A 25,835-nucleotide genomic window follows, 5' to 3' on the forward strand; every position below is an offset into this window, starting at 1 on the left:
ATGGCTGTTGGTCTGTCCCAAAGCTCACCTGGGCACAGGCTGCTCTCTTGGGTAGGCAGAGGTGGTGTGGCCAGGGCTGGGCTGAGACCTTGCAGCTGGGGCCCGTAGACGAAACCGTGATCCTGAGAACGGAGGCTGTACCTCCTGGGACAGAAGCCAGCATGGAGTCATCATGTGCAGGGCATAGCCTCAGGTCCTCATCACCTCAGTTCACTGCCTGCTCCCGAGCCAGGGTCCCTGAGATGCTCTCCTTTGAGCTACCAAAGGTGATGATGTCATCTCCCTGCAAAAAACTCAGTCTAAAAGAGGCTAAGAGGAAAACAAGCTTCACCCTGAAGTCTGACTCACTCCTGGTGGGACTTTAGGAAGCAAGGGCAGGGAAATTGATGGGTAGAGTGACCAGCCAGACTCTTAGGTTACGTGACAGGTGTGGATGCTTCTAGCTGTTCTCAAAATTGAGGGAGCAAATGGAATCAAGAGGGTGGGAAGCCCACACCATGGCTGAGGGCAGGGCAGCTCTGCGAACATATGTGTTCCAACAGACCCAGCAGCCGGAGGTTGACCATTGCCCCACACCCAGGCCCAAGAGAACAAGTATGGACAGAGCTGCCATCGCTGGTTCACAACCTTGGGAAAGTGCAGGGCGCCCCCTTGTGGGCAGGAGGGGCCTGCAAGTCAGGGCCATCATTTTCTCTATCAAAGTAACACTTACCTACTCCTTTGAGACAATTAATTAGAGCAGAGCATCCTGTCTCATTGCAGAAGGAAATAGCAACTCACTCCAGTACTCTTGCCTGGGAAATCCCATGGATGGAGGAGCCTGGTGGGCTACAGTCCATGGGGTCGCTAAGAGTCGGACACGACTGAGCAACTTCACTTTCACTTTTCCCTTTCATGCACTGGAGAAGGAAATGGCAACCCACTCCAGTGTTCTTGCCTGGAGAATCCCAGGGACGGTGGAGCCTGGTGGGCTGCTGTCTATGGGGTCGCGCAGAGTTGGACACGACTAAAGCGACTTAGCAGTAGCAGCATCCTGTCTCATAGAGGCAACCTCTGAACATTTCTGACTGATTTCCTTCCTGCCCTCTTCTTGCACACATTTTTTCTTTTTACAGTTCTACTCTGGGAGCAGTCTATAGTTGATAGCTTATCCTGCTTTCTTGTAAAATGTTTTCCCAAACAGAAATCCTCATAAATGTTTTTAATGGTTTTGTTGTCATTTGTCCAATGGGTGTAACATCATTTAGGGAACCAGGGCATTAGCTTTTTGCAACTTGTCACTATCATAAACAAGTGATGTGATGGTCATCTTTGAGCTTCCCTGTGGTCTGCACCTCTGATCTTTTATTTCCTTAAAATGGTCACCCAGATATAGATTTGCTGGGGGAAAGGAATGGACATCTTTTCAAATTTGAAACCTTATCGCCAAGTTGCACTATGGAAATGCAGTAGGAAATGTGCCTGTTCAGCCTCCACCCCCAGCAGTGTCTGAGTGTGTTCCTTTTCCATACCTGCCTGGTTGGCCTTCACCAGCAACAAGAGTTGGGAGGACTAGAGTTGAAGTGCCCTCAGAGTTACCTGGTCCCACTGTCTGACCAGGGCAAAAGTCCCCTTGGCAGTGTCCTTGATAGTTGTTCACCCAGTCACTGCTTGCATACCCCTAGTGACAGGGAGCTCACTACCTATTGGTCAGCCACACAGGAAATCTCATGAGCTGTTGGAAAGAAAACACTGAACCATCCCCAAGAAGTGCCCAGGTAATGTCAGCATCACCTGCATCTCTCCCCACTTTCTGGCATGTCTGGATGACTCCCCACCCCCTACCACATGCCCACTTTGCCCTGGCTGCTCCCTGGCACAAGTTCTCCTTCCCACCTCCATGCCAACCACCATCTCTCATTCCCAGGCTGCCCTCCATGCTGATTCTAGCCTGGTCTGGAGGTCAGAGGATCTGATCTCTCGTCTCAGCTCAGTCCCTGATTTACTCTGTGTCCTCGAGCAAGTCCCTTGGCTTCTTTGGTCCTTAGTGGGGGCCTGTGCTAAGAGGGCTAGCTCCTGAGCCCCACTGAGCTTTGCCTGGGCTCCTGGCACATGTGATCTCCCAGAAGGGAACGTGGCAGGGGCCCAGGTCAGGAGAGCCCAGTCAGTCTTGGCTTCCTTCCCAGCCGGGGTGGGTGGCGGCCCCTGCGAGGCTGTCAGCAGTCACTGCTCACACTGACGTTTATGAGCAGAGGCCGTGCCTTTCTGGGAGGAGAGGCGGGGGGAAGTGTTGGGGGTAGAGAAGCCTTTGTCCCGTCCAAAATTCCTACTCCCTTTGGCCCTGCCCTCTTCTGTAAGCACAGCCACAGTGGGACTGAGCCCTTCCGGGAAGCGGCTGCTGTCTGCCCAGAGCTGCCTGCTGGCCTGCCTTCCCCTCCATCCCCTGCCTCCCTGCCCCTGCCCTACAGGTCATCTCTCCCCCTCTGACCCACAGGAAGGCAAAGCCACTGGGCTAGGCTGAGCTGGAGGCCTGGGGGATTTCTCCTCCTGAGCGCAGGCCTCTGCTGCATGGTGAGGACACACTTGGGAATGACAGAAAGGGCGAGTCAACTGTAGGCTTGTGGAAAAGCCGGCTGAGCCTGGCCTCCTGCCCTCTGACTCTGGAAACTCTTTGCCAAGTCCTTCCACATGCCTCAGTTTCACCATCTGTTAAGAGGGTCGATGATATTCCCTACCCCATAGGATTATGGAAAGAGTTAAATGGGAGCCTAACAGGCCATGGAGCCGTGAGCACAAAGCCTAGCACACAGGTGGTGCTTTGTAAAAACTGTTCTCTTCCCTCTTCTCTTTGTCCTCTCCACTCTATCCACAGAGCTTTCACAGCCTTTCTATACCTTTCTTGGCTCTCTCTCTGAGGATTCCAGCAGGTGACGACATCTAATGCTGTTCATCTTTTGCTTGCCCCCTCCCTGCCCAACTGCAACTCAGGGATGGTGAGCCCAGCCTCTCCCTAGGCTTCCCTCTCATCTTTAGGACTTCCCTGTTACAGTTTATGCTCAGTAGTCTCAGCCCCAATCTCCACATCACCTGGAACATACCTGCTCCCTCTCCCTGTACAAAGTCCAGAAGCGAATGTTACTGAAATCACTAATGGTTACTGAGCACTTGCAATGTTCATCTGTTGAGCTAAGCCCTTCATCAGTATGAATGCATCAAATTCCTCCAATAGCCCTGGGGAGGCTGGCCCATTATCATCATCCCAGGTTTCTGGCTGCGGAAACCAAGGCACAGAGAGGTTGTATGATTTGCTGAAGGTCGCCCAGACAGTCACAGATAGAGACAGACTATGCCATTGCTAGCATCTGGTCCTGAAATCTGAGATCTGAGCCACATCCTGTATGGTGGGAAGTCAGAGCTGGCCCTCCTGGTGTCTGGCCTGGTGACAGTTGTGTGGGAATAGTGTGCTGGTCCGGCAGAAGCCCCTGTCCCTGGGGCCTGCCTGGCCACTCACAGTCCCTGATGGAAAGCTCTGGAATGACTGGTTTTCTAATTACACAGTTTGTCAATACTTCCCAACTCACCCCTTGCTCTTCTCTCATCTTCCTGCTTCTTCCTTTGGTGCACACACAGTATCTTCTTTATTTGTGTAGCTTTCCTTCTTGTTCATTTCTGAAGCAGAGACTCTGGGGGGACTGCATTGTTAGTCCTGCCCCGATCCTCACCCTCTGTGCAATACAGGAGACCCCGGTTCGATTCATTGGTCGGGAAGATCCACTAGAGAAGGGAACAGATACCCACTCCAGTTATCTGGCCTGGAGAATTCCGTGGACTGTATAGTCCATAAGGTCGCAAAGAGTCAGACACGACTGAGCAAGTTCACTTTAAGAACAAGGACCATGAGATTGAGTTCATCTAGTCTCTTATTTCAGGATTACTGGAGAAGGGAGGCTGTGAAAGTTGTGGGCACCAGGAACCAGGTAGAAAAGTTGCCCCCGGAAGTGGTTGGAGGGCTCGCTGCGCTGTCCCTATCTTGAGACCAGCACAACTCAAAGTGTCTTCATAGTCATAAGGTGGCCTCTCTACTGCACAATGACTGGACCCTGAGCCTTGACCGCACGCGAAGCGCTCCTTCTGGCATAACTGGTCTCTCCCCTGAAACTGATCAGTGCTGAGAGTCAGCCCTGCCTCGGAGCTCAGGCGGAGTCTTCTCCCCAGGATGTCATGGCTGCCAGGAAGGCCAGTAAGGATCCAGAAGGCATAGGCAGTGGGCCCAGAAGACCCGGGCAGTGTTGCTGTCCCCTTCCAAGTTTAGATTTACGCGTTCAGCATGTATGTCCCTTTTTAGGATTTTGTCTGTAATTCTAGTAGGCTGTCACCAAATGGTGGTAATGGTGCCTGGGCAAAAAAGACATGATTACTGGAGGAAGAAGTTATTATTTTATATACCACTATTGTTCTACATTAGTAAATGATAGTAACCAATACTTCTGTTTTATTTGCCAGACATTGTTCTAAGTGTTCTGACTCACTTAATCTTCGGAACAGACTTTTGTGGTAGTTCCTATCACTAATCTTGTGAAGTAACTTGCCCAGGATCACAACCAGGGTTTGGATCCAGAGTCTGTGTTCTTGACCTTTATGCACTACTTTGGAAACAAACAAATATACAGGGAAACATTACAATGGAAGCAGACTGTCTCATAGCACAGTACTTATTTTTTAAATATTTCTTTCTTTTATTTATTTGGCAGCGTTGGGTCTCAGCTGCAGCACGCAGGATCCTCGTTGCATCATGTGGATCCTTCTAGCTGCCGTACACGAGCTTTCTAGTTGTGCTGTGCTGGCTCCAGAGTGTGCGGGCCCAGCCATTGCAGCATGCAGGCCTAGCTGCCCTGTGGCACGTGAGATCCCAGTTCCCCAAGCAGGGATCGAACCTGCGTCCCCTGTGTCAAACCTGTGTCTCTTGCTTGGCAGGCAGATTCTTTACAACTGAGCCACCTGAGAAGCCCTAATGGGATATTATTTGGCACCAAAAAGGAATGAAGTCCTGATACATGCTGTAATGTGGGTGAACATCACACTGAGTGAGAGGAGCCAGACACAAGAGGGCGATTATTGTATGATCTGCTTACCTGAGATGTCAAGAACAGGGAACCCTATAGAGAGAAAGTTAAATTAGTGGTTTCCTGGGCCTAGGTGGGATGAGGAAGTGGGGGCTTGGATGTTGAGTGACTGTTAATGAATGCAGAGTTTCTGTGGGGGAGTAACAAATAATGTTCTAAAATTAGACTGTAGTGATGGTTGTAAAACTCTGCAAATATACCAAAACCCATTGAGCTGTACACATTAAATGGGTGAAATATTAGCTATATAAATAGTATCCCAGTAAAAATGTTTTTAAAAAAACACCATATAGGAGAGAGCTAGTTTCTTTAATATATAAAGTACAGTTGCAAATCAACAAGAAAAATATCAAACCTCAACAGAAAAAAAAAAATCACAAAGGAAACACAAATGATTCTTAAATGCAAAAATTCTCTCTTATTTGTAATACATATACAAGTCAAAGCTACTCTGAGAAGTCTACCTCCTAGATTAGCAATGATGAAAACTATTGATGAGAAATTGGAATGTTAAGTTGATACAACTGCAGCTGGGGCTGGGGAGAGGAAGCTAATGATAACTGTCATCTTTAAAAATGAAAAGTGCACATACCCATATACCCAGCAATTTCATTTTTATGAACTTATTGGGCAAATGTACTCTCATATGTGCAAAATTATATATACACACAGAAGTGTTAGTTGCTCAGTTGTGTCCAACTCTTTGTGACCCCATAGTCTGTCCATGGAATTCTCCAGGCAGGAATACTGGAGTGGGTTGCCATTCGTTTCTCCAGGGGATTTTCCCAACCCAGGGATTGAACCTGGGTCTCCTGCATTGCAGGCAGATTCTTTACCATCTACACACACATGTAAAGTTATTCATTGCAGCACTGCTTGTAATAGAAGAATAGAAACAATCTAGACAGTTGTAGTAGTGATGAGAAAGCACTATAAAATTTGCACAGAATTGAATACTATGCTACTCTTTTTTTTTTTTTTTTTTTTTTCAATAAATTTATTTATTTTACTTGGGGGCTAATTACTTTACAATATTGTAATAGTTTTTGCCATACATTGACAAGAATCAGCCATGGGTTTACATGTGTTCCCCTTCCCGAACCCCCCACCCACCTCCCTCCCCCTCCCATCCCTCTGGATCATCCCACTGCCCCGGCCCCGAGCCCTTGTCACATGCATCGAACATGGAATGGTGCTCTGTTTCACATATGACAATACACATGTCTCAATGCCATTCTCCCAGAACGTCCCACCCTCACCTTCTCCCTCAGAGTCCATAAAATTGTTCCATGCATCTGTGTCTCTCATTCTGTCCCGCATATAGGGTTATCGTTACCATCTTTCAGATTCCATATATATGCATTAGTATACTGTATTGTTGTTTTTCTTTCTGGCTTACTTCACTCTGTATAATGGGCTCCAGTTTCATCCATCTCAGTAGAACCGGTTCAAATGTATTTTTTTTAATGGCTGAGTAATATTCCATTGTGTATATGTACCACAGCTTCCTTATCCATTCATCTGCTGATGGACATCTAGGTTGCTTCCATGTCCTGGCTATTGTAAACAGTGCTGCGATGAACATTGGGGTACACGCATCTCTTTCAATTCTGGTTTCCTCGGTGTATATGCCCAGCAGTGGGATTGCTGGGTCATATGGCAGTTCTATTCCCAGTTTTTTAAGGAATCTCCACACTGTTCTCCATAGTGGCTGTACTAGTTTGCATTCCCACCAACAGTGTAAGAGGGTTCCCTTTTCTCCACACCCTCTCCAGCATTTATTGCTTGTAGACTTTTGGATAGCAGCCATTCTGACTGGTGTGAAATGATACCTCATTGTGGTTTTGATTTGCATTTCTCTAATAATGAGTGATGTTGAGCATCTTTTCATGTGTTTGTTAGCCATCTGTATGTCTTCTTTGGAGAAATGTCTGTTTAGTTCTTTGGCCCATTTTTTGATTGGGTCATTTATTTTTCGGGAATTCAGCTGCAGAAGTTGCTTGTATATTTTTGAGATTAATTGTTTGTCTGTTGCTTCATTTGCTATTATTTTCTCCCATTCTGAAGGCTGTCTTTTCACCTTGTTTATAGTTTCCTTTGTTGTGCAAAAGCTTTTAATTTTAATTAGGTCCCATTTGTTTATTTTTGCTTTTATTTCCAATATTCTGGGAGGTGGGTCATGGAGGATCCTGCTGTGATTTATGTCGGAGAGTGTTTTGCCTATGTTTTCCTCTAGGAGTTTTATTGTTTCTGGTCTTACGTTTAGATCTTTAATCCATTTTGAGTTTATTTTTGTGTACGGTGTTAGGAAGTGTTCTAGTTTCATTCTTTTACAAGTGGTTGACCAGTTTTCCCAGCACCACTTGTTAAAGAGGTTGTCTTTTCTCCATTGTATATTCTTGCCTCCTTTGTCGAAGATAAGGTGTCCATATGTGCGTGGGTTTATCTCTGGGCTTTCTATTTTGTTCCATTGATCTATATTTCTATCTTTGTGCCAGTACCATACTGTCTTGATGACTGTGGCTTTGTAGTAGAGTCTGAAGTCAGGCAGGTTGATTCCTCCAGTTCCATTCTTCTTCCTCAAGATTGCTTTGGCTATTCGAGGTTTCTTATATTTCCATACAAATTGTGAGATGATTTGTTCTAGTTCTGTGAAAAATACCATTGGTAGCTTGATAGGGATTGCATTGAATCTGTAGATTGCTTTGGGTAGAATACTCATTTTCACTATATTAATTCTTCCAATCCATGAACACGGTATATTTCTCCATCTGTTTGTGTCCTCTTTGATTTCTTTCATCAGTGTTTTATAGTTTTCTATATATAAGTCTTTTGTTTCTTTAGGTAGATATATTCCTAAGTATTTTATTCTTTTTGATGCAATGGTGAATGGTATTGTTTCCTTAATTTCTCTTTCTGTTTTCTCATTATTGGAGTATAGGAATGCAAGGGATTTCTGTGTGTTAATTTTATATCCTGCAACTTTACTATATTCATTGATCAACTCTAGTAATTTTCTAGTAGAGTCTTTAGGGTTTTCTATGTAGAGGATCATGTCATCTGCAAACAGTGAGAGTTTTACTTCTTCTTTTCCTATCTGTATTCCTTTTATTTCTTTTTCAGCTCTGATTGCTGTGGCCAAAACTTCCAAAACTATGTTGAATAGTAGTGGTGAAAGTGGGCATCCTTGCCTTGTTCCTGACTTTAGGGGAAATGCTTTCAATTTTTCACCATTGAGGATAATGTTTGCTGTGGGTTTGTCATATATAGCTTTCATTATGTTGAGATATGTTCCTTCTATTCCTGCTTTCTGGAGGGTTTTAATCATAAATGGATGCTGAATTTTGTCAAAGGCTTTTTCTGCATCTATTGAGATAACCATATGGTTTTTTTCTTTCAATTTGTTAATGTGGTGTATTACATTGATTGATTTGCGGATGTTAAAAAAACCTTGCATTCCTGGGATAAAGCCCACTTGGTCATGATGTATGATCTTTTTAATATGATGTTGGATTCTGTTTGCTAGAATTTTATTAAGGATTTTTGCATCTATGTTCATCAGTGATATTGGCCTGTAGTTTTCCTTTTTTGTGACATCTTTGTCTAGTTTTGGAATTAGGGTGATGGTGGCCTCATAGAATGAGTTTGGAAGTTTACCATCTTCTGCAATTTTCTGGAAGAGTTTGAGCAGGATAGGTGTTAGCTCTTCTCTAAATTTTTGGTAGAATTCCGCTGTGAAGCCGTCTGGTCCTGGGCTTTTGTTTGCTGGAAGATTTCTGATTACACTTTCGATTTCCGTGCTTGTGATGGGTCTGTTAAGATCTTCTATTTCTTCCTGGTTCAGTTTTGGAAAGTTATACTTTTCTAAGAATTTGTCCATTTCTTCCAAGTTGTCCATTTTATTGGCATATACTATGCTACTCTTAACAACACAATATAGTAGCTCTGTTTGTACTGATTGATCTGGGGGAAATATTATATATATATATATATATATATATATATATATATATATGTCTAGGATTATTATTAAGTGAGAAAGGGAAGATGCAGAACCAAGTGTATAATCTGTCTCCATATGAGTGAGGGGGAAAAAAGGATGTGCATACATATGTATGTGCTGTATGCGTTTGAAAATGGAGAGCCCATCTTCGGGGTGGTCTCAAAGAAATTAACATAGCTGCCGAATAAGGGAGCAGGTGGCTGGGAGCAGGGCTGAGGGGAGACACTTTCAGTGCTTTCGAGGTTGTGTTCTGCCTACGTTGCCCCTTCAGTAATCATTTAAACCACACCACTCTGGGCTGTGTGTAGGTCATGTGACTGCCAGCTGCCCCTTCATGACAGCGGTGTTAAAGGAGTAATTCCTCGCCACCAGCAAGTACTTGCTTCCTTCACTCTAAAAACCTGCCACCAGCTCCGTACTTCATTCCTGTGCGAGTCTCCCAGCCTTGGGATTCCCACGTGTACTCTGGGGTGACTGGTGTCCTCTGGACCTGCGACAAAAGTTGTCCCCATGTCCGCACCTGGGGACGCAGTGCCTGAAGGCTGAAGGGAGAGACCGTGGGGACCCGGTGGGGCATTATTTTGGCCTGGTGGACCCCAATCCCTTGTGTTTGCTTCCTGTCCTCTAGGCACGCCCCAAAGGCGAGGGTCTGACCCCGTACCAGGGCAAAAAGCGCTGCTTCGGCGAGTACAAGTGTCCCAAGTGCAAGAGAAAATGGATGAGCGGCAACTCCTGGGCCAACATGGGGCAGGAGTGCATCAAGTGCCACATTAACGTGTACCCGCACAAGCAGGTGAGGGGTGGGGGTGCAGGGAGCAGGCGGGGGCAGGGGAGCAGGTGGGGGGAGCAGGGAGATGTTCAGAGCAGGAAGAGGAACAGGGGAGCAGGTGGGGTGTATTCAAGGACATTTATCTAGAACAGATAGCGGAGGGTTACCTTTTCCCTTACTGACCCTCAGTTTGCTCCTTCATACGATGGGGATGAGACCACATCTATCCAAGTGAGCCCTTTCCTTGTTTCATCGGAAATGAGGGGGAAGGGTTGGAGAGAGAGAGGGCCTGTTTTCCCAGGCAGGGAAGGAGGATAAAGGGGCAACTGTACCAAGACCCTGAGATCACAGACCCCAGTGAATTTTGAAAGTAATGAACTGGGGGTGCGACTGTGACACAAAGAGGGATGAGGGGGCAGCGGAATGCTGTAGAAAAGTACACTTCATTTGTTCATTTGCCCAGTTGGCGCCTGTACACAAGGCAGCTGCTGAGTGCCTGGGACTGTGCAACAGGGCTGGTGGCCAAGGGCTGGCCTGCCCTGCTGGGAGGGGGTTGAGGTGGATCATCCCAGGGAGGTCGCACTCACTACAGGCTACAGAGAGGAGGCGGCATTTACTCTGGGACCTGAAGGAGGGAAGGAAGCTACACCTGTCACGAGGGTGGATGGCCATCCCGGGAAGAGGGTAGAGCAGGTGCAAATGCCCTGAGGCTGTTGGACTTGAGATACTCAAGGCTCAGAGCTCAGTGAAGGAGCAGGAGGGTGGAGTGGGACGAATAGGAGAGCTTAAATGGGACAGTCCCCAGAGGAATTTGGGGGGCCCCACAGGGGAACGCCAAGAAACAGCTTCATTTACAGGTGATTACTCTTGTTGTGTGCAGAGATTGGTCTAGAAGGGCTGGGAGACGTGGGGAGACTAGAAGGAAAGCCATGGCAATAGTGCCAGGCAAGCCATAGGAAGTCTGTGGGTCTGCACTGAGTCTGACACAGAGCATCATGGGACTGGATGTGGATGGGGAGGTGGGGCCAGGAATCCAGAACAGTCACACTCTGACTTGAACTCCTGAGTTGATGGAGGTGGTCATGACCACGGTGGGCAGTCTGGGCTGGGGGCAGTTTGATGTGGGACATAGGTGTTCTAGATAAAGGCAAGAGACCTCTGTTACATGTTATATTTGAGATGTTCCTGAAAATCCAGGTCAAGATGTCAAGAAGGCAGTTGGGTTTGTTTTTCTAAAGTTCATATGAGAATTCAAGGTGGTTTACCCATAATTGGGTACCATTGGCCTAAAGGTATTTAGGGAATGATGAGATTTCCTGCAGAACGTGGACAAAGTAGAGAAGGGATTCCTCAGACCGTGTGTTGTGGAGTCCCAGCATTCAGAGGTCAGATGGAGGAGAAGCATCAGTGAGGAAGACCACAAAGCAGGGATTCCCTGAGGTGGGAGAGAGTGCCATTCCAGGGCTTAGGTGCTGGCTGCTGCTGAGCTGTCAGCTGTCATGACCACGGAGAAGGGCCCTTGAGGTTTGGTAACAAGGAGATGGTCCCGAAGCTTTAGGTGTGGAATCACTTTTACCTGGAGGATTTTTTGAGCTGCAACCCAGGTCTGAGAACCACTGAAGCCAATGCCCTGCAGGTCAGGCATAAGTGGAGTGAAGATAATGATTCACAAGGGGATCTGTTGGCCAGGGTGGTGGCCCTCGTGGCAGAGGTTCCCTGGGCCAGGCTGCAGAGGAAATACCTTCACTGTCCACTTTTTCAAAGGGCACTGATTATGGAGAGAAGCAGAGAAATGGGACCATAGCTAGAGTAGAGACAGGCCATTGAGATGGATGTTATAAGGTGAGAAGCCTGGAGCATGTTATGGGTAAATGAGGATGGCCAAGAAGAAAGTAAAAGGCTGATGATACCGGGACAAGAGGCATACCTTATCATCAGCCCAGGAGGGAGGGAGGTGGGGGATGAGTGGGGAGGGACATGGAGCAGAGAAAGAGGACTTCACTTCCAAAGCTTCTGTCTTCTCAGTGAAATGGGACGCGAAGTTTTCAGCTAAAAGCCAGGGTGAGGAGAGGTATGGTGGGCTTGCTGAGGGATGAGGGAGGAAGCGGGTCTACTGGGGAAACATAACCAGACCAGCCGGCAGCATCCAAGCCCAGGAGAGCTTCGAGACTGTCACTGTCACCAAAGCCATCAGCTCAGTTCTGCGACTTGCCCAGCAGTGTTCACTGCACTCAGCTGCGAGCCAGAGACAGTGCACAGGCTCAGGGCCGAGGTGTGCCAGGAGAGTGTTTCAGAGGGAAGAAGGCCAAGTTTGGGGCATATTTGGAAAAGTGTGATGTTGGAAACACACGGTCTGGGGTTATCAGCTAGTTGGTCAGGAAACGAAGCCAGAGGAGCCCTGATGGAGAGGAGGGGCCAGGACTGGGTTCAGGGGAGGAGCTGAGAGCTGCCACAGAGCTGGTCCAGGGTGTGGCCAAGGGGTAGTGGGAGAGAAGGTCACTATTGGTTAGGGAGTCCAGGTCCTGAGGAGCTGGGGGTAGGGCAGTCTTCCCTGGGGATGGAGGAGGGCACAGGGAAAGGGAAGCCAGAGGGTGGGGGAGGCTCCCCTGAGGCAGTAGTGTCAGGCTGAGCTCTGAAGGGGCCATGGAGGGTCAGCAGACCAAGGGGACTGGACTGGGGTGGAAATGGCAGAGAGCAGGATGCGCTTCTGGTGAGGGAAGAGCGTGTGCAAAGTGGAGAGGACAGGACCAAGCAGAGCCTGGAGGAGCCCAGGAGGGAAGCAGAGTTTGGAGGGAGGGGCTGGCTCAGAAACTGTGACCTGGAATTTGGTCTTTGTCCTACTAGGAGGTCTGGGAGTAGTCCAGGAGCGCTCTCGTGGCTGAACTATTCTGTGATTTTATGACTCTCGTACAGGCCTCCGTTGTCTCTGTGTGCAGGCTCTGTCCCCCAGGGTTTCTGTGGTTCCCAGCACCCACCCTGTGGCACCCAGGCAAATAGATAGGAAGCTGGCCACACAGCCCAGCGGATGAGGGGCTCCTTAGTGCAGGGGCCTGGTCCACAGCCCAGTGACACCGAGGGAGACACCAAGGCCCTGGAGCGCCAACACAGGCTTGGTGACCCAGTGGCTGGGGCCCAGGACACGAGGCACGCACATGTTTTTGGAGCACATCAAGGATGGGGCTGAAGGCAAGCAGGGTAAAGAATCCTCAGCATCCAGGCTCCCAAAGTCTTCCTAGCAATTCCTGAGCAGGTCTGGGACCCCAGTCTAAAAGCACCTCCCTTAATGTCCAACCATCAGCACACGTGCCCAGGGCCCTGGGGCATGGCCAGTGCTGTCAGAGGGGTTCCTTCCTTCCCTCGCTGGACACACTCTGTTGAGGACTGCTTGACTGGTCTGTGTAGGTTCTAAAGGAAGATGAAGGTCAGGGCACTGCCAGGCCTTCCAGGAGCTTCCTCTCCAAACCAAGGGATGGGATTCCATCAGACAGGGTTACTTACTGGCGTTCAGAGAATTCCTGGCCTGAGTCACAGGTGTGGCTATGCTCTGGGTGCCGTTTGCTGAGCCCCTGGACACCCTTCATGTGTGCTCTGCCTGCAGACCAGGTGTCCTGTCCCATAGACGTGGGGCCTTGGAAGTGAATTTGCACCTGTCTTTGGAGCCCGGTCCTGAGGCCAGGCAGGCCTCTGTTTGTGTCCTAGCACTGCCCTCCTTGAACTGGGTGGGCTGGAGCACACCACTGGGCTCCTAGTGCAGGAGGGAGGAGGCCATGCTGCAGGTGAGCCTCAGCCACCGGAGACTCGGGAAGATCCTGACAGCAGTGTGCAGTGGCCAGGCACTCCTCTGCGTGTTTTATACCTTTATCCTCTCGGCCATCCCAGGAGGTCAGCTCTGTCGTCTCCCCATCTTACAGAGGAGGCAACTGAGGCAAAGGGCATAAGTGACTTACCCAAGCTCAGTAGAGAAGCTGAAACTCATGAAGGGTGGGGCTAGAACACCTGCAGGGGACAGATGGAGGGGAGGGGTGGGGAGCAGCAAGTGCAGGTCAGGGTGGCTAGCTGGGGCAGGAGTTGGGAATAGGCCAGTTCCTGCCAGAACTCAGATGTATGGTGCTTGAGTCTGTGCTGGGGGTCTGGGAGGCTCAGTCCCAATGACTCTCACGGCCCGTGACCTAAGCAGAGGGGTCGGGTCCATGCACCCAAGTCCACCAGGGCCCAACTCTCTGCAGTGGCTCCAGCCTCCTTGACCCTGCCCCTGTATTGCCTTAGCACCCCTTCCAAGAGGCCAGGGCTGTACTGCCATCCCCCAGGGTGGCAGCAGCCTCATCTGCTTCATTGTCTTCATCCTGAAAGCTCAGTGCAAGCACCGCCTCCCTGATCATCACCTCCGGACCAGAGTCTCTGGACCAAATGCAGGAGAATCTTCTGAGCGCGTGTGGCTCTGCTCTTCCCTCTCTCAGTCATTCTGTGCTTGTTAGTTGAGCACCTACTGTGTGCCACAGGGAGACTGAGACCCAGAGAGAAGAAGGGACTTGAGCAAGGTTACTCAACCAGTCAAGGGGGCCTCCGGTCTGCCCCTGCTTTACCTCCCAATCTCCTGTCACAGGGCTCTTCTCCCTCAGGGAGGTGGCAAGCTGGGGGCAGGACAGAAGGAGTGACGGCCCTGCCAGGCTCCCCAGCAGTCAGGAGACTTTGAAGAGCTGAGAGGAGGGGCTCGGAGCATCTGTCCCCCCAGACTCCCTCCACCTCCTGCGGTGGAGAGGGGCTGCTTTATTTCTCCTGCTCCCTGAGGCCTGACCTGTCAGTATCCACCTCTTGAGAACTCTCCACTTCCCCTCTCCCTGCTCCCCACTACATCTGTTTCCCGTCAGACTCCAGCTGTGGCTTCCCCCTGCTGGCCCTGCCCTCCAGGAGAAGAAAACAAGAATGGGCTTTGCCTCCCTGCGGGGGGTGGGGGTGGCCCTGGGGTGATCAGTCCCAGCTGCTGACTGTTTTCCCTCTGCAGAGGGGAGTCGCCTTGACAGCTTCCCCACCTCCTCCACCCAGCGCCTGGGCAGGGCTGAGCTAGGACCCATGGAGGGAAGGGGCACTGACAGGTCACAGCCAAGAGCGGGGAATGGCCAGGATGTTGCAAGTGCATTTCCCCAGGGGTTCAGCTGGTTCCCCTGTTCCCAGCCTGCCCCCTTCTACATAACAATAGCAATGATGCATGATATTAATACTAATAGACAGTTTGCTCTTTATGTACTAGGCACTGTTCTAGTAACCTTGCATATATTAACTTATTTACTCTTCACAACAACCCTATCAAGTAGGTACCCTTATTAGCCTATTGTATAAATGAGAAAGGGGACTTCTTGGTGGTTCAGTGGTAAAGAACCTGTCTGCCAAGGCAGGAGATGTGGGTTCAATCCCTGGGTCAGGAAGATCCCCTGGGGAAGGAAATGGCAACCCACTCCAGTATTCTTGCTTGGGAAATCCCGTGGACAGAAGAGCCTGGTGGACTACAGTCCATGGAGTCACAAAAGAATCAGACATGACTTAGAGATTAAACAACAACAGAAATGGAAAAAATTGAGGCACAGAGAGGTTAAGTGACTTGTGAGAGGTCACACAGCTCATAGTAGCGTGAGCCCAAGTCTGACATGAAGACAAACTTTTTCTCCTCGCCCCTGGGCAGGAAAGCTGGTCATCTAAAAGCTTCTTGAGGTGAGGCCAAGGCTCCTGCCCTGTTCCTATGTCTTCCCAATGTGGCTGTAGGCCTGGAAGCACAGAGGTGATTTTTATGACCCTACATCAGAACCCTGCCCACCCACAGTCCGTCACCTCCCAGAGCCCTCTGACTTGTCCGTTCCCCACCTGCTCTGAGTGTCAGCTGAAGGCCAGGCACTGCATAATTGGGCAGACAAGTTGGTTAAGCAGTCTGCAGACTTTTGAGCAGTCTGCAGCCTGCCCGGGGACAGCGCTCAAACTCAGCTTCCCTCCAGGACTGTCCTGGGTCCTGGTCACGGGCACCAAGGTTCCCTGGGCCCACACCAGCCTGCAGTTCCTGGCCCTCTCCTTGGCATGTGGCTGCCATCTGGCCCTCACCAGCTTCCTTTGAGTCCCCTCCGAGTCCTGTACAGGGGACCTTGCTACAGGTAGGGGTTCTGGGCTGGGGCTACAGCTGCCAGCCAAGAAGAAGTCTGCTTAATAGCCTCTGTATGTTTTCCAGAGAAGCAAGCTAGCTTTTGAGAATACCAGAGGGAGCAGGGAAGCCCCCTGTGTAACAGAAATGTGCTTGTACATGCTGAACACCCCTCAGTTTATAAACATCTAGACGCCTGACTCCTTCCTGTAAACAAGCTGCAAAAATGGCCCACTTAACAGATGTGGAAACTGAGGTTCTATGAGGTCACACTGTGAGTGATCAGCATCGGAGGTCTGACAAGTCACCTCCTTTCTCTGGACCTCAGTTTTCCACAAACAGGGCAGGCACTGTGCCAGGCCCTGGGGTGTGGGATAAGTCAGAACACTGGCTGCTGACCTCACAGAGCTAAGGGCTTGCTTACCCCAAGCCTGAAATGCCATGACCCCATCCAGGCTAAACTCTATTTTTAAATTTACTTTTAATTGGAGGATAATTGCTTTACAATGTTGTGTTGGTTTCTGCTGTGCAACAACATGGATCAGCTATGTGTATACATATATCCACTCCCTCTTGAGCCTCCCTTCCACGGCCTCCTGTCCCACTCCTCTAGGTCATCACAGAGCACCGAGCTGAGCTTCCTGTGCTATACAGCAGCTTCTCACTAGCTATCAGTTTTACACATGGTAGTGTATATATGTCAGTGCTACTCTCAGTTCATCCTACCCTGCTGTGTTCACAAGTCTGCTCTCTATATCTGCATCTCTATTCCTTCCCTGCAAATATGTGCATTTTTCTAGATTCCATATATATGTGTTAATATATGATACTTGTTTTTCTCTTTCTGACTTACTTCACTCTGTATAGCAGGCTCTAGGTTCATCCACCTCGCTTCAACTGACTCAGACTCATTCCTTTTCATGGCTCTTGAGTCTTTTTTTTTTTTTTTTTTTTGCCACACCACATGGTTTGCAGGATCTTAATTCCCCGACCAGATGTGGACCCAGAGCCCCCACAGGGAAAGCGCCAAGTCCTAACCCCTGGACCAGCAGAGAATGCCCTAAACTCCCTTTGAGTCTTGAGGCCACAGGAGAGGTGTGGGGGTGACAAGTGGCCTGGGAAGAAGCAGTGTGTGCTGGGAAGCAGGGGATGTAGCTTGGGTCTCCCTTGAGCTGGGCCTCCGTTTCTTCAGCTGGATTACGTCTGTGCACCATTTGTGAGCTTCAGGTGGTGGTGGCTCAGAGAGTGCTGGCTGGGGGTGGTGTGTTGGGAGGTGGTGGGCAAAGTAGTGTCTAGTCCTGGGGTTCTGGGTACAGGACGCCCTCCCACAGCCCTGCTCTCAGCTCAAGGCCTCGGCCTGTGCCCTTCGGTTCACAGGACACGTGTGTTACCTGCAGCAGACGAGAGGCAGGAAGGGTCCTGGGCGATCTGGGAAACAACCTCTGATTACAGGTTCATATGCTCTCTCTCTGCGCCCTCCCTGTGTATCTGTCACCTTCCTCCTGTTTGTCTGTCCTCGCTCCACATCTGTCTCCCTCCTCCTACTTTGGTGTTTCTTTCTCTCCACCCCCCTCCTCCCCACGCTTGGGCTCGCTTCCTCCTTTCTCCATGCAGAGACCCCTGGAGAAGCCCGATGGCCTGGATGTGTCTGACCAGAGCAAGGAGCACCCTCAGCATCTGTGTGAGAAGTGCAAGGTGCTGGGCTACTACTGCCGGCGCGTGCAATGACCTGGCCGCCGGCCTTGCCCCACCACCCTCCCGCCCGCCAGAGAAGACGCCACCCCCCCTGTGTGCCCCCTGTGTGTGTGCGGGGGTGTCCTTGCAGGCTGACAGGTCTAGGGGGCTCTTAGGTTCTTGGCTCATGTATGTTGACAGTGTTACTGATGTTGCTGCACGCCCCTAGAAGGCTGAGTCTCTGAGACTCCCTACAATGGGTGTGGGTCTGTGTGAAGGGCTCGGGGTGAGCAGAGGTCAGCACACAGGACCCCACAGAGCCCTTAGTGTCCCTTGCAGGCTCTCCTCTGAGACTCCCTTTGGGGTGAGCAGCCTTGTATTGGCCACGAATGCACTAAATTTACTGTGAATCCCAGAGCCTGCAGGGGACTGTCTCCCTGAGACCAGCCAGGCCGCCTTCTCCCACCCAGAACCTTCCAGTTTGCCCTGTGTGAAAAGCCACTCTTGCAAAGCCCCGATTTTCCAAGTTAGCACTCATGGTGAGCTGACACCTGTTCTAGCAGCTGCTGGGGAGTGGGCACTTCTGCCCCCTGCCACTTTGAGCCCCAAATCTGACCACCTCTAACATCACTGGCTTGGCAACTGGGTGCTGCACCCCACCCCCCAAAAACCCAGGGGTCAGGGACAGGGAGGCACTGAATGTTGGAGAGTGTTCCAAGGTGTGACCTGGTGCATGTCAGGCCACGCCTCCACCCCCCCCCCCACTCCCACCCCCGGCACATACTTCCCCTATTGCTTAGATTTTGTTGGTCCTATTCCCTTCCCTCCCTCTTCCCCTCCCACCCTTGCTGGGGGGCAACCCTCGGATGGAGGCTGTAGAACCCAGCAGTGAAGCCACTCTGGCAGGAAGTACACAGGCCTGGAAGATCCAAGTCCCAGGTTCTAATGCTGGCCCCGCCAGTGATGCACTACGGAGTCTTGGGAAGGATTCTCATCTCTCCGTTTCCCCGCTCACCCCGTGAGAGAATGACAGCAGAGAGGTGTTCTGTTGTCCAGGGGTTCGTCCTGGCTGCACATTTTCTCCTAGAGCAGAGAGCTTTTATTTGGAGAGGGTTTCCACTATCCTGTACGCCATAGGAGTCAGTCAGTCATTTAATAAGTCATGTGGAAGGACCCTGGTCCTTCCCTGTTTGCCCCTGAAGCCCCAGCTCTGCCTGTTGTCCCCTACCCTGCAAACATGAAGAAGGGTCCCCCCGCTTACATAGGCAACCCCAGTACAAGCTACAGAACCTCTCATTTGCAAAGCCGGGTTGATGATTCCTACCTCCCCAGGGGACAGGGAGGCTTCTTGGCGCTCACACTGGCCAGGGCCACGCTGTCCCAGCTAGTGGGAGGGATCACCTTCCTCTTCGTTCTCTCTCCAGTGAGAAGCCCTATTTTTATTGTTATGTCACCCTTCCTTTCTCCCGGGGGGAGCTGTCTTATCAGAGCTGAGTCACTTGATTTTTACCCCAATCTTATGCCTCTGTAGGGGGGAAAAAAAAATCAGACCATGAAATGGGCCTGAAATTCAGTGTTTACCATGGCTCAAGGACACCCAACCTGTGTCTGGTCGCCTTTTGTTTTCAAATGAAAATGCTTTGTACAACTGAGGAGTTACAGCGAAGTGTTTATCAGGGGTCCAGGGAATGAGACGAAGAGATGGAGTGAGTGTGTTTGCAGCCAGAGGGCTGCAGGGTAGGTATGTGGGGGAGGCCATGCCCTCTGAGCACTTAAGAAGAGTGTATTTGCTCCAGCCTGAGCCCCATAGCTGCCTCCTTCCAGCTGCAGGGACAGAGTGCTGGTCCCTGGCCGTGAACACGCTCACCGCCCACCACTGAGGAGTCCCTCCTGGCTGCTCCCTGCCTGCTCCATGGTGTCAAGGTGAGCCAGAGTCACCCTGGCCCAGGGCTCTCCTTCCCGGAGGGGAAGCTGTTGCTGTCAGTCATACTAGTACCCTGCTAACGAGAACATTTGCTGTGGTGGACATTGCACTGGTCTCTGCTGTGTGGACCAGGCTCAACCCTTCCAGGGACCTGGCCCCATGGGGGGACCTTGGTCTCAGAGTGCCTGGGCTGCAGTTTGAGGGGAAGCCCACACCCTAGAAAGAACCCAGGCTCCAGACCCCTGGAGGCCAGGGCCTTCCACAAGTCAAGAGCGGAAGGGATATCACCCCAAACTGACCTTTGCAGTGGGCTTGTCCGGCTGGTAGCCACTGCACCCCACCATCTGTATAGAGCTGGCCAGTGGGGGCTGGGCCTCCCCTCTGAGGCTGCCCTTCTGCACCACCCCCTCCTATACTGTTTGGCTGAATTTGGGAGCCCTCTGGGCTCAGCGAGAACCACTGCTGTCCAGGCTGGTGCTGTGAGAATTAAGTGCTCAGAGGGCCTGGGTGCCCAGGAGACAAGAAAGTGTGTGGTTGTAGTACATTCAAAAGGGACAATCGCTTGCAGTTAGTAGGTCTAGTGATCCAGTTGGGAGAGAACCGTGTTTACCCCATATGAAGTATTCGATAGTTCTACTTGTGAATTTGTATTTATTTTGAGTTATACTTGACACAGAATTCCTTTTTTTTTTTAAAGAAAAAAATACTATGTGTGTATTTTGAAACGAAAATTCATGGATGTTAAAATTTCTGCATGGTTTCCAATTTTTCTCACAACACTGAATTTGTTACCTTCTCCCGAAAACTTCACAGTGATTTTTGTCTGTATATATTTGAGGGCTTTTTTTAAGAAAAAAAAAGAAAAAGAAAAATATGATCGCTTGATTTTTGAGATTAAACAAAAAGAGAGGCATTTTCAAAACTTCAGAGCTTTCAGGAGGGCAATAGAATATCAAAGGAAGATTTCTGGAAGTATTTTTTGCAAACCTTCTGGTTGAGCTGCAAGAAAATATTTATGGTGAGAACTTTTCTCTTTTTCCTGTTTTTGTTTTTTGTTTTGTTTTTTTTTTTACTATGCTTTGGTCTGTAAAAAGTCTGCAACTGAATTACATTAAGAAGGAAATATTGTCTACATAGAATATTATATGAAGTTGGTACATAATTCTGATGAGGAAAAATCTTTGCAATTCTTTAAGCCATATTATTGTTATTCTCTGTTGTTTTCCCTGGATGAAAATATCAGTATTAGGTAGCCAGCATATTATTCAAGTGCTTAGACTTATTCGTGTGTTCCTGTCCTGTATTTATACATATGTGTATTTGGGAAAGTATTACCTTTTGTAAGGGAAGCTATTATTAGATACTTAGTGAAAAAGGGAATGGTGAACCCTTTGAGCCTCTTCAGCTGAGGATAGCACAGCATTAGAATCCATTCTCTTGCACCTTCTTATTATTATCTTGTTATTATGGTTATTAATCTTGTGGGGGGCAGAAGTGAGCCAGGGGAGGAGGAGGCAACATGTGACTACGTAGCCCCTCCGTAAGTTGGCCAGCTCCAAAGATGGCCTCCTTGGCCTGGTCCAGGGCTCCCAGTCAGCAGGGCCAAGGAGGGAAGAGGAAGCAGGAGGGGGATTTCTCCAGCCTCCCTCTTTGGAACTGTGCCATCTGAGCCATGCCTCAGGGCCCTATGCTCTTTGAACTTGGATTTGTCACCCAGCACCCTGACACCTGCCCTCCAGCATCTAATGGACTTGAATCTACTTGGAACAAATATTAAATCCAGCATCACTACATCATAGCCCAGAGTGACAACTAACCCTGACGTTTGGGAGGCGTCCGGTCTTATGGGAGCGCACCGCTCTCTGTTGTCAACTTCACCGTTCAACCTCCTCCACTCCTGTGTGGTGACCCTATCGGTGTCTGTATCTGTTAATATGTGTGTGTCCAGCTAAAAAGACAAACAGAACCCGTGGGCCAGCTCGGAGGGTGCGTGGAGAAGCCTCCCAACCTCTCCTGAGGGCCGCCCTTGGGATGGCATTCCGTTGTGTGCCTTATTCCTGGAGAATCTGTATACGGCCTGCCTATAGAGATATAGCCTTTTCATGCTGTATTAAAAGAACTTTCAAAAGCAAGAGAGGCTCCCGGGTTTCCTTGTCTACACAGAGCATCAGTGGGGAGCTGGCCATTTTCACAGACCCAGTAGGCCACGAGGGGTGGGGGGCCTTGGGGCCGCCCCTCTGGTCTCTGGGTGTCTGGGATGTCTTGTCTCACTGTCTCTACTCCGTGCATTCGCCTCCTCCCAGCCCCTCTGTCCCCAAGCAGACATTCTCCGGGGCAAGGGCCCTTCCCAGGCAGGGCCCCAGACTGGGCGAGATTGTCGGCACATTAGGTCACGGCTCGCTCTGCAATGGGGCTCCCAGTGACCATATATAGGAGTGAATCTTCCTCGGAGACGGCAGCCCCGGGCCTCCGCTGCAGCTCCCATTCGGCCTTCTCTCTAAGACCGGGATTTGGGCCTCAGATGCTAAGTATCCCACAGTGAGCAGACTCAAGTGTCCAGGACCTCCTGGAAAGTCCCTGGGAGAGGAAACAGAGGGCCCTTCTTCTGAGCAAGGACCAGGCTGGGCTGTCTCGACATGGGGCTCTCGCCGAGGGCCACGGCTCACAGAGCCTGGAGCCACAGCCAAGTGAGCCTTAAGGAACCACCTGCATATGGAGTCCCTTTGCTCAGGGTCAGCGTTCTTGTGGTTCTCAACCCAGCTGCTCACCAGAATCACCTACAAGAGGCTTGGTCCCACCCCAGAGATGCTGAGACACTGACTTGGGTTCCCTGTGGTTCTTAGAGTCCCTGATTAGTCCCACATGCACGCTTGAGAAGCACCAGGCTTGGAAATGGGCCTTATGGTCCCGTGGGGCTGATGGGGATGGAAATGAGGAGACCGTGGGCAAGGGACTCCACCTCCTCGCTGGCCATCCCATCCTCAGCTCCATCCACTTGCTGCTAAGAATACACCACCTGGGATGTGGTGGGAAGTGGGTGGTGGGGGAGACTAGAAGTCCAAGTTGTTACATGGAATTTTCTAATTTTTAAATTTTGGCAACTAGTTTATTAAATAGCCAAATGACATGTTTATGGGCCAGTCCATGCCTCCAGACTGCAGCCTCTGAGATGGAGCAGAGAAAACAAGATATAAGAACTTGGGATCAGGGAACATGGATGGGGAAGTGTGGGGAACAGGCAGGAAGAGAGGTCCTCGACTCCAGAAGCGGTACCCCTTGCCTTCTTTGGGGTGCACAGTGAATCCTGAAATCTATCAAGCCCTTTCCCTTTATTGGTGCAAAGAATTCACCTCTGGGTGCCTGGCCTCAGGGTTTGTGAAATGACGGGCAGGGCAGGTGGGTTTCATTGCAGCCAAGCAGGGAGCAGAGAGGGGACCCAGCCCAGCAGAGTGGGTGGGGAAGAGAATAATCCCCCAAAGGAGGGCATCTCCACCTGCAGCCTAGGGAGGGCTGTGCTCCCGGTACAGGTCTGAGGACTCGAAGCCTGTCCATCTCAGTGGTCCTGTGCCCTGTCATGCTGGCTTCCAGATCAGTCCTGTCTCCCATGGCTGGGTGACCCTGAGCAGTTCCTCTGGCCTCTCTGAGCTGTGGCTTCCATGGGGATGTTGTATGGATAAGTCATCCCAGTGAACGCAAGGCCCTGCACGCAGCTTGGCAGCTGGGTGGCAGGTGGGGGGCCAACACTGTGGATCGCTTGCTCCCACTGTCTGTGGCTCAGGCCAAAGGTCACACAGAGCAACCAAGGGGACACCAGGCCTCCAACCCAGGAACCTGGTTCTCTTGTTCACTCGCTGAGCAACCCCTGTCCTGGGCCTGAGGAGTCAAAGTTGACATTCGATTTTCTGCCCTTATGTGTCGTGTGCATGTGCCCATGTGTTTGTTTTGCTTTGTTTTCTGTGGAAAGAAAACAAATCCAAGGCAAGCACAGCCTGCATTTCGACATCTCCTGGAGCCGTGGAAACCAGTAATTCTCCTGGACAGGAAGGATTTCCGGTTAGACTTAATGTCCACGTCCAGAAGCAGCTGGCAGCCGAGAGTAGAGAGAGTGGAGTCCACAGCAGAAAGGGGTGTCAGTGGACCCAGATGGGAGGGCCCAGCTCTGACCCACCCCTGCCTCTCTTCCCTTGGCATCCTCCGCCAGCCTCACACCCCTACTTGAGGCCTCCAGAGAGAAGAGGTCACTTGGGGGACAGAGCAGGATTTGAACCCTGAGATCTCACCTCCTGGTGCAGTGTTTCAGAGGCAGAGCCGGGGCTCACCCTCGAGCAGCGTGCTGTGCCCATAGCTGCAGAGGTGGGGCGAGGAGGACTCCAGGGCAGAGGTGGTTTGGGGAGCGGGCAGCTCCAGCCTGTGAAGGCCTTGGTGTAAGGAGCTTTCACATCAGACACAGGGAAGGGAAACCAGCCAGTTCCTCAGGGTGGAGTTGGTGGGGGAGAATATGTGCTCAACCACCCCACCACCACCACCTCAACACCAAAGGCCTTGGGGGCTCAGGGGACCCTCGTGGGGCCCAGACAAGGCTCCTAGCACCACCCTCTTCTTGAAACACATGCGTGGAGCCCCCGTGTCCTTATCTATGAGCTGGGGCACATGGGACCCAGGTACGGAGCACGGGGCACCACAGGCTGCAGAGGGCGCTCTGTGCCAAGTGCATCTCCTCTTGCTGGCTCCTGCTGCCATGGGGCTTCTGCCCTAGGTCCTGGCCACAGGCACACATCTCTCCTGTCCCTCTGGGCTCATATGTGCTCCTAACGGTCAAGGCAGGAGCCAGGGCAGAGAACAATATGGCAGGTGGGGAAACGGAGGCCTAGGCAAGGCCCTGATGCCCCAGACTGGCAGGCGGGCCCTTCCATCTCCAGGCTATGTGCTTTTTCTGATTCCAGTCAAAGACTCCAAGTGCATTTCCACCAGCTCACTCAGGCCTTCAGCAAACCACTAGGGGTGCCTTGAGCCAGGGCTCGGCCCTGTGATGACCTGGGTGGGGAGTCAGGCCCTGCCTGTTCCCAGACAGCTGGACCCCAGCTCCCCACAACCTAAAGCCGGGCATCCAAAGGCCACCCCAGCTGCTCCCTGGCCTGCCTCCCCCATGGTGTTAGGAGGGGAGACAGGGCAAAAGGAGCTGTGATGGAGGCAATGACGACTGGGGAAGGCCTCCCGCAGCCGGAGGCAGGCGTTTGGTTGTTCCTGGAACTCTGGCTGAAGCCAGGAACAGCCTGTCCTCGGGCACAAAGGCCCCTCCTCACACCTCTCCACATTTCTGTGGAATGGTTAGAGGCTTGGGTTCGTGGTTCCCCATCTCACACACACACACACACATTCACATACCTCTTTGCACTTGTTTGCACTAACACATATCCACACACTGACACATGTGCACTCACACATTCTCAGACACATTTACACACACATACCACAAACATGCACGGCTGCAGCCCATTGGGAGTACTGAATGGGTAGGGAGCCCCTAGGGCAGCCCCTCTCCCTGACTCCTGTTAGCCAAGAGTCACTTTTAGAGAGGAGGAAACTCCCGGCCAGAGGGCCATAGACTTCATGTAACTCTGCCACCTTCCCCACAGGCTGTACCTCCCTGCCATGAGCCAGGGGTCTCTGGAACCATCCAGTGGGTGAGAGAAGTCAAGCCCCAAACACAGGTCCAACACAGTGACCATAGCCTGTCCTCGTATTGCAAACAGTGGAGCGAATTCACGTCTTGTTAGGTGTGATGAGGGCCCTGTGAAAAGTGGGTCGTGTGAAAAGTGGCCTGTGATGAGGGTTGTGCGAAAAGTGACCTCATCTGTTAGACACGCGTGTTGAAGGTGAAGAGAGACAGTGCCCAGGCTTTGGCTTTGTTCTCAAATAATCCAGAATATAGACTGGGGGGGTTGCTGAAGTGAGATTGACAAAATGGTGACCCTGTCTGAAGTGGGGATCTGGGACCCTGGGGATTCACTGTCCTACACTCTCTACTTTGTGTTCCAGTCCTGGGCAGGAGATGAGCTCAAGGCAGCCAGACCAAGGAGGTGCGTGGGCATAGTGGGGGCAGGGCCTCCAGACCTGTCCCTGCCCTCATTTGGCACCATCCTCCCCCCCAATCTGTGCACCTGAAGTGCTGGTGTGGCCTGGCTCACCACAGGGTTAAGTGTGGAATGAATGAGTGGGGTCTGCCCAACATCCACATG

General features: G+C 50.9%; 1 protein-coding gene and 1 long non-coding RNA gene across 4 annotated transcripts in view; both read left to right on the forward strand.

Moving 5' to 3' along the window:
- Positions 1 to 21,728, forward strand: part of ZCCHC24 (zinc finger CCHC-type containing 24) — a 66,944-nt gene extending 45,216 nt beyond the window's left edge. For 2 of the 3 annotated variants that reach the window (XM_081563734.1, XM_081563714.1), the window contains 3 exons: positions 9,734 to 9,898; positions 17,376 to 17,450; positions 17,613 to 20,468. In XM_081563734.1, the coding sequence (XP_081419860.1) occupies positions 9,734 to 9,898; positions 17,376 to 17,444 (234 nt within the window). In that variant the 3' untranslated portion in view covers positions 17,445 to 17,450; positions 17,613 to 20,468. Of the gene's footprint in view, positions 1 to 9,733; positions 9,899 to 17,375; positions 17,451 to 17,612 lie in introns of all 3 variants that reach the window. The other variant, XM_081563724.1, reaches the window with a different exon arrangement.
- On the forward strand, positions 50 to 5,371 carry LOC145535321 (uncharacterized). The gene is made up of 2 exons (XR_014075372.1): positions 50 to 784; positions 929 to 5,371. It is a non-coding gene; the product is annotated as an uncharacterized LOC145535321 (long non-coding RNA).
- Positions 21,729 to 25,835: the final 4,107 nt, after the last annotated feature.

Source organism: Giraffa tippelskirchi, chromosome 2 (genome assembly GCF_054371585.1).
Source record: "Giraffa tippelskirchi isolate mGirTip1 chromosome 2, T2T-mGirTip1v1.2.pri, whole genome shotgun sequence".
NCBI classification, from domain to species: domain Eukaryota; kingdom Metazoa; phylum Chordata; class Mammalia; order Artiodactyla; family Giraffidae; genus Giraffa; species Giraffa tippelskirchi.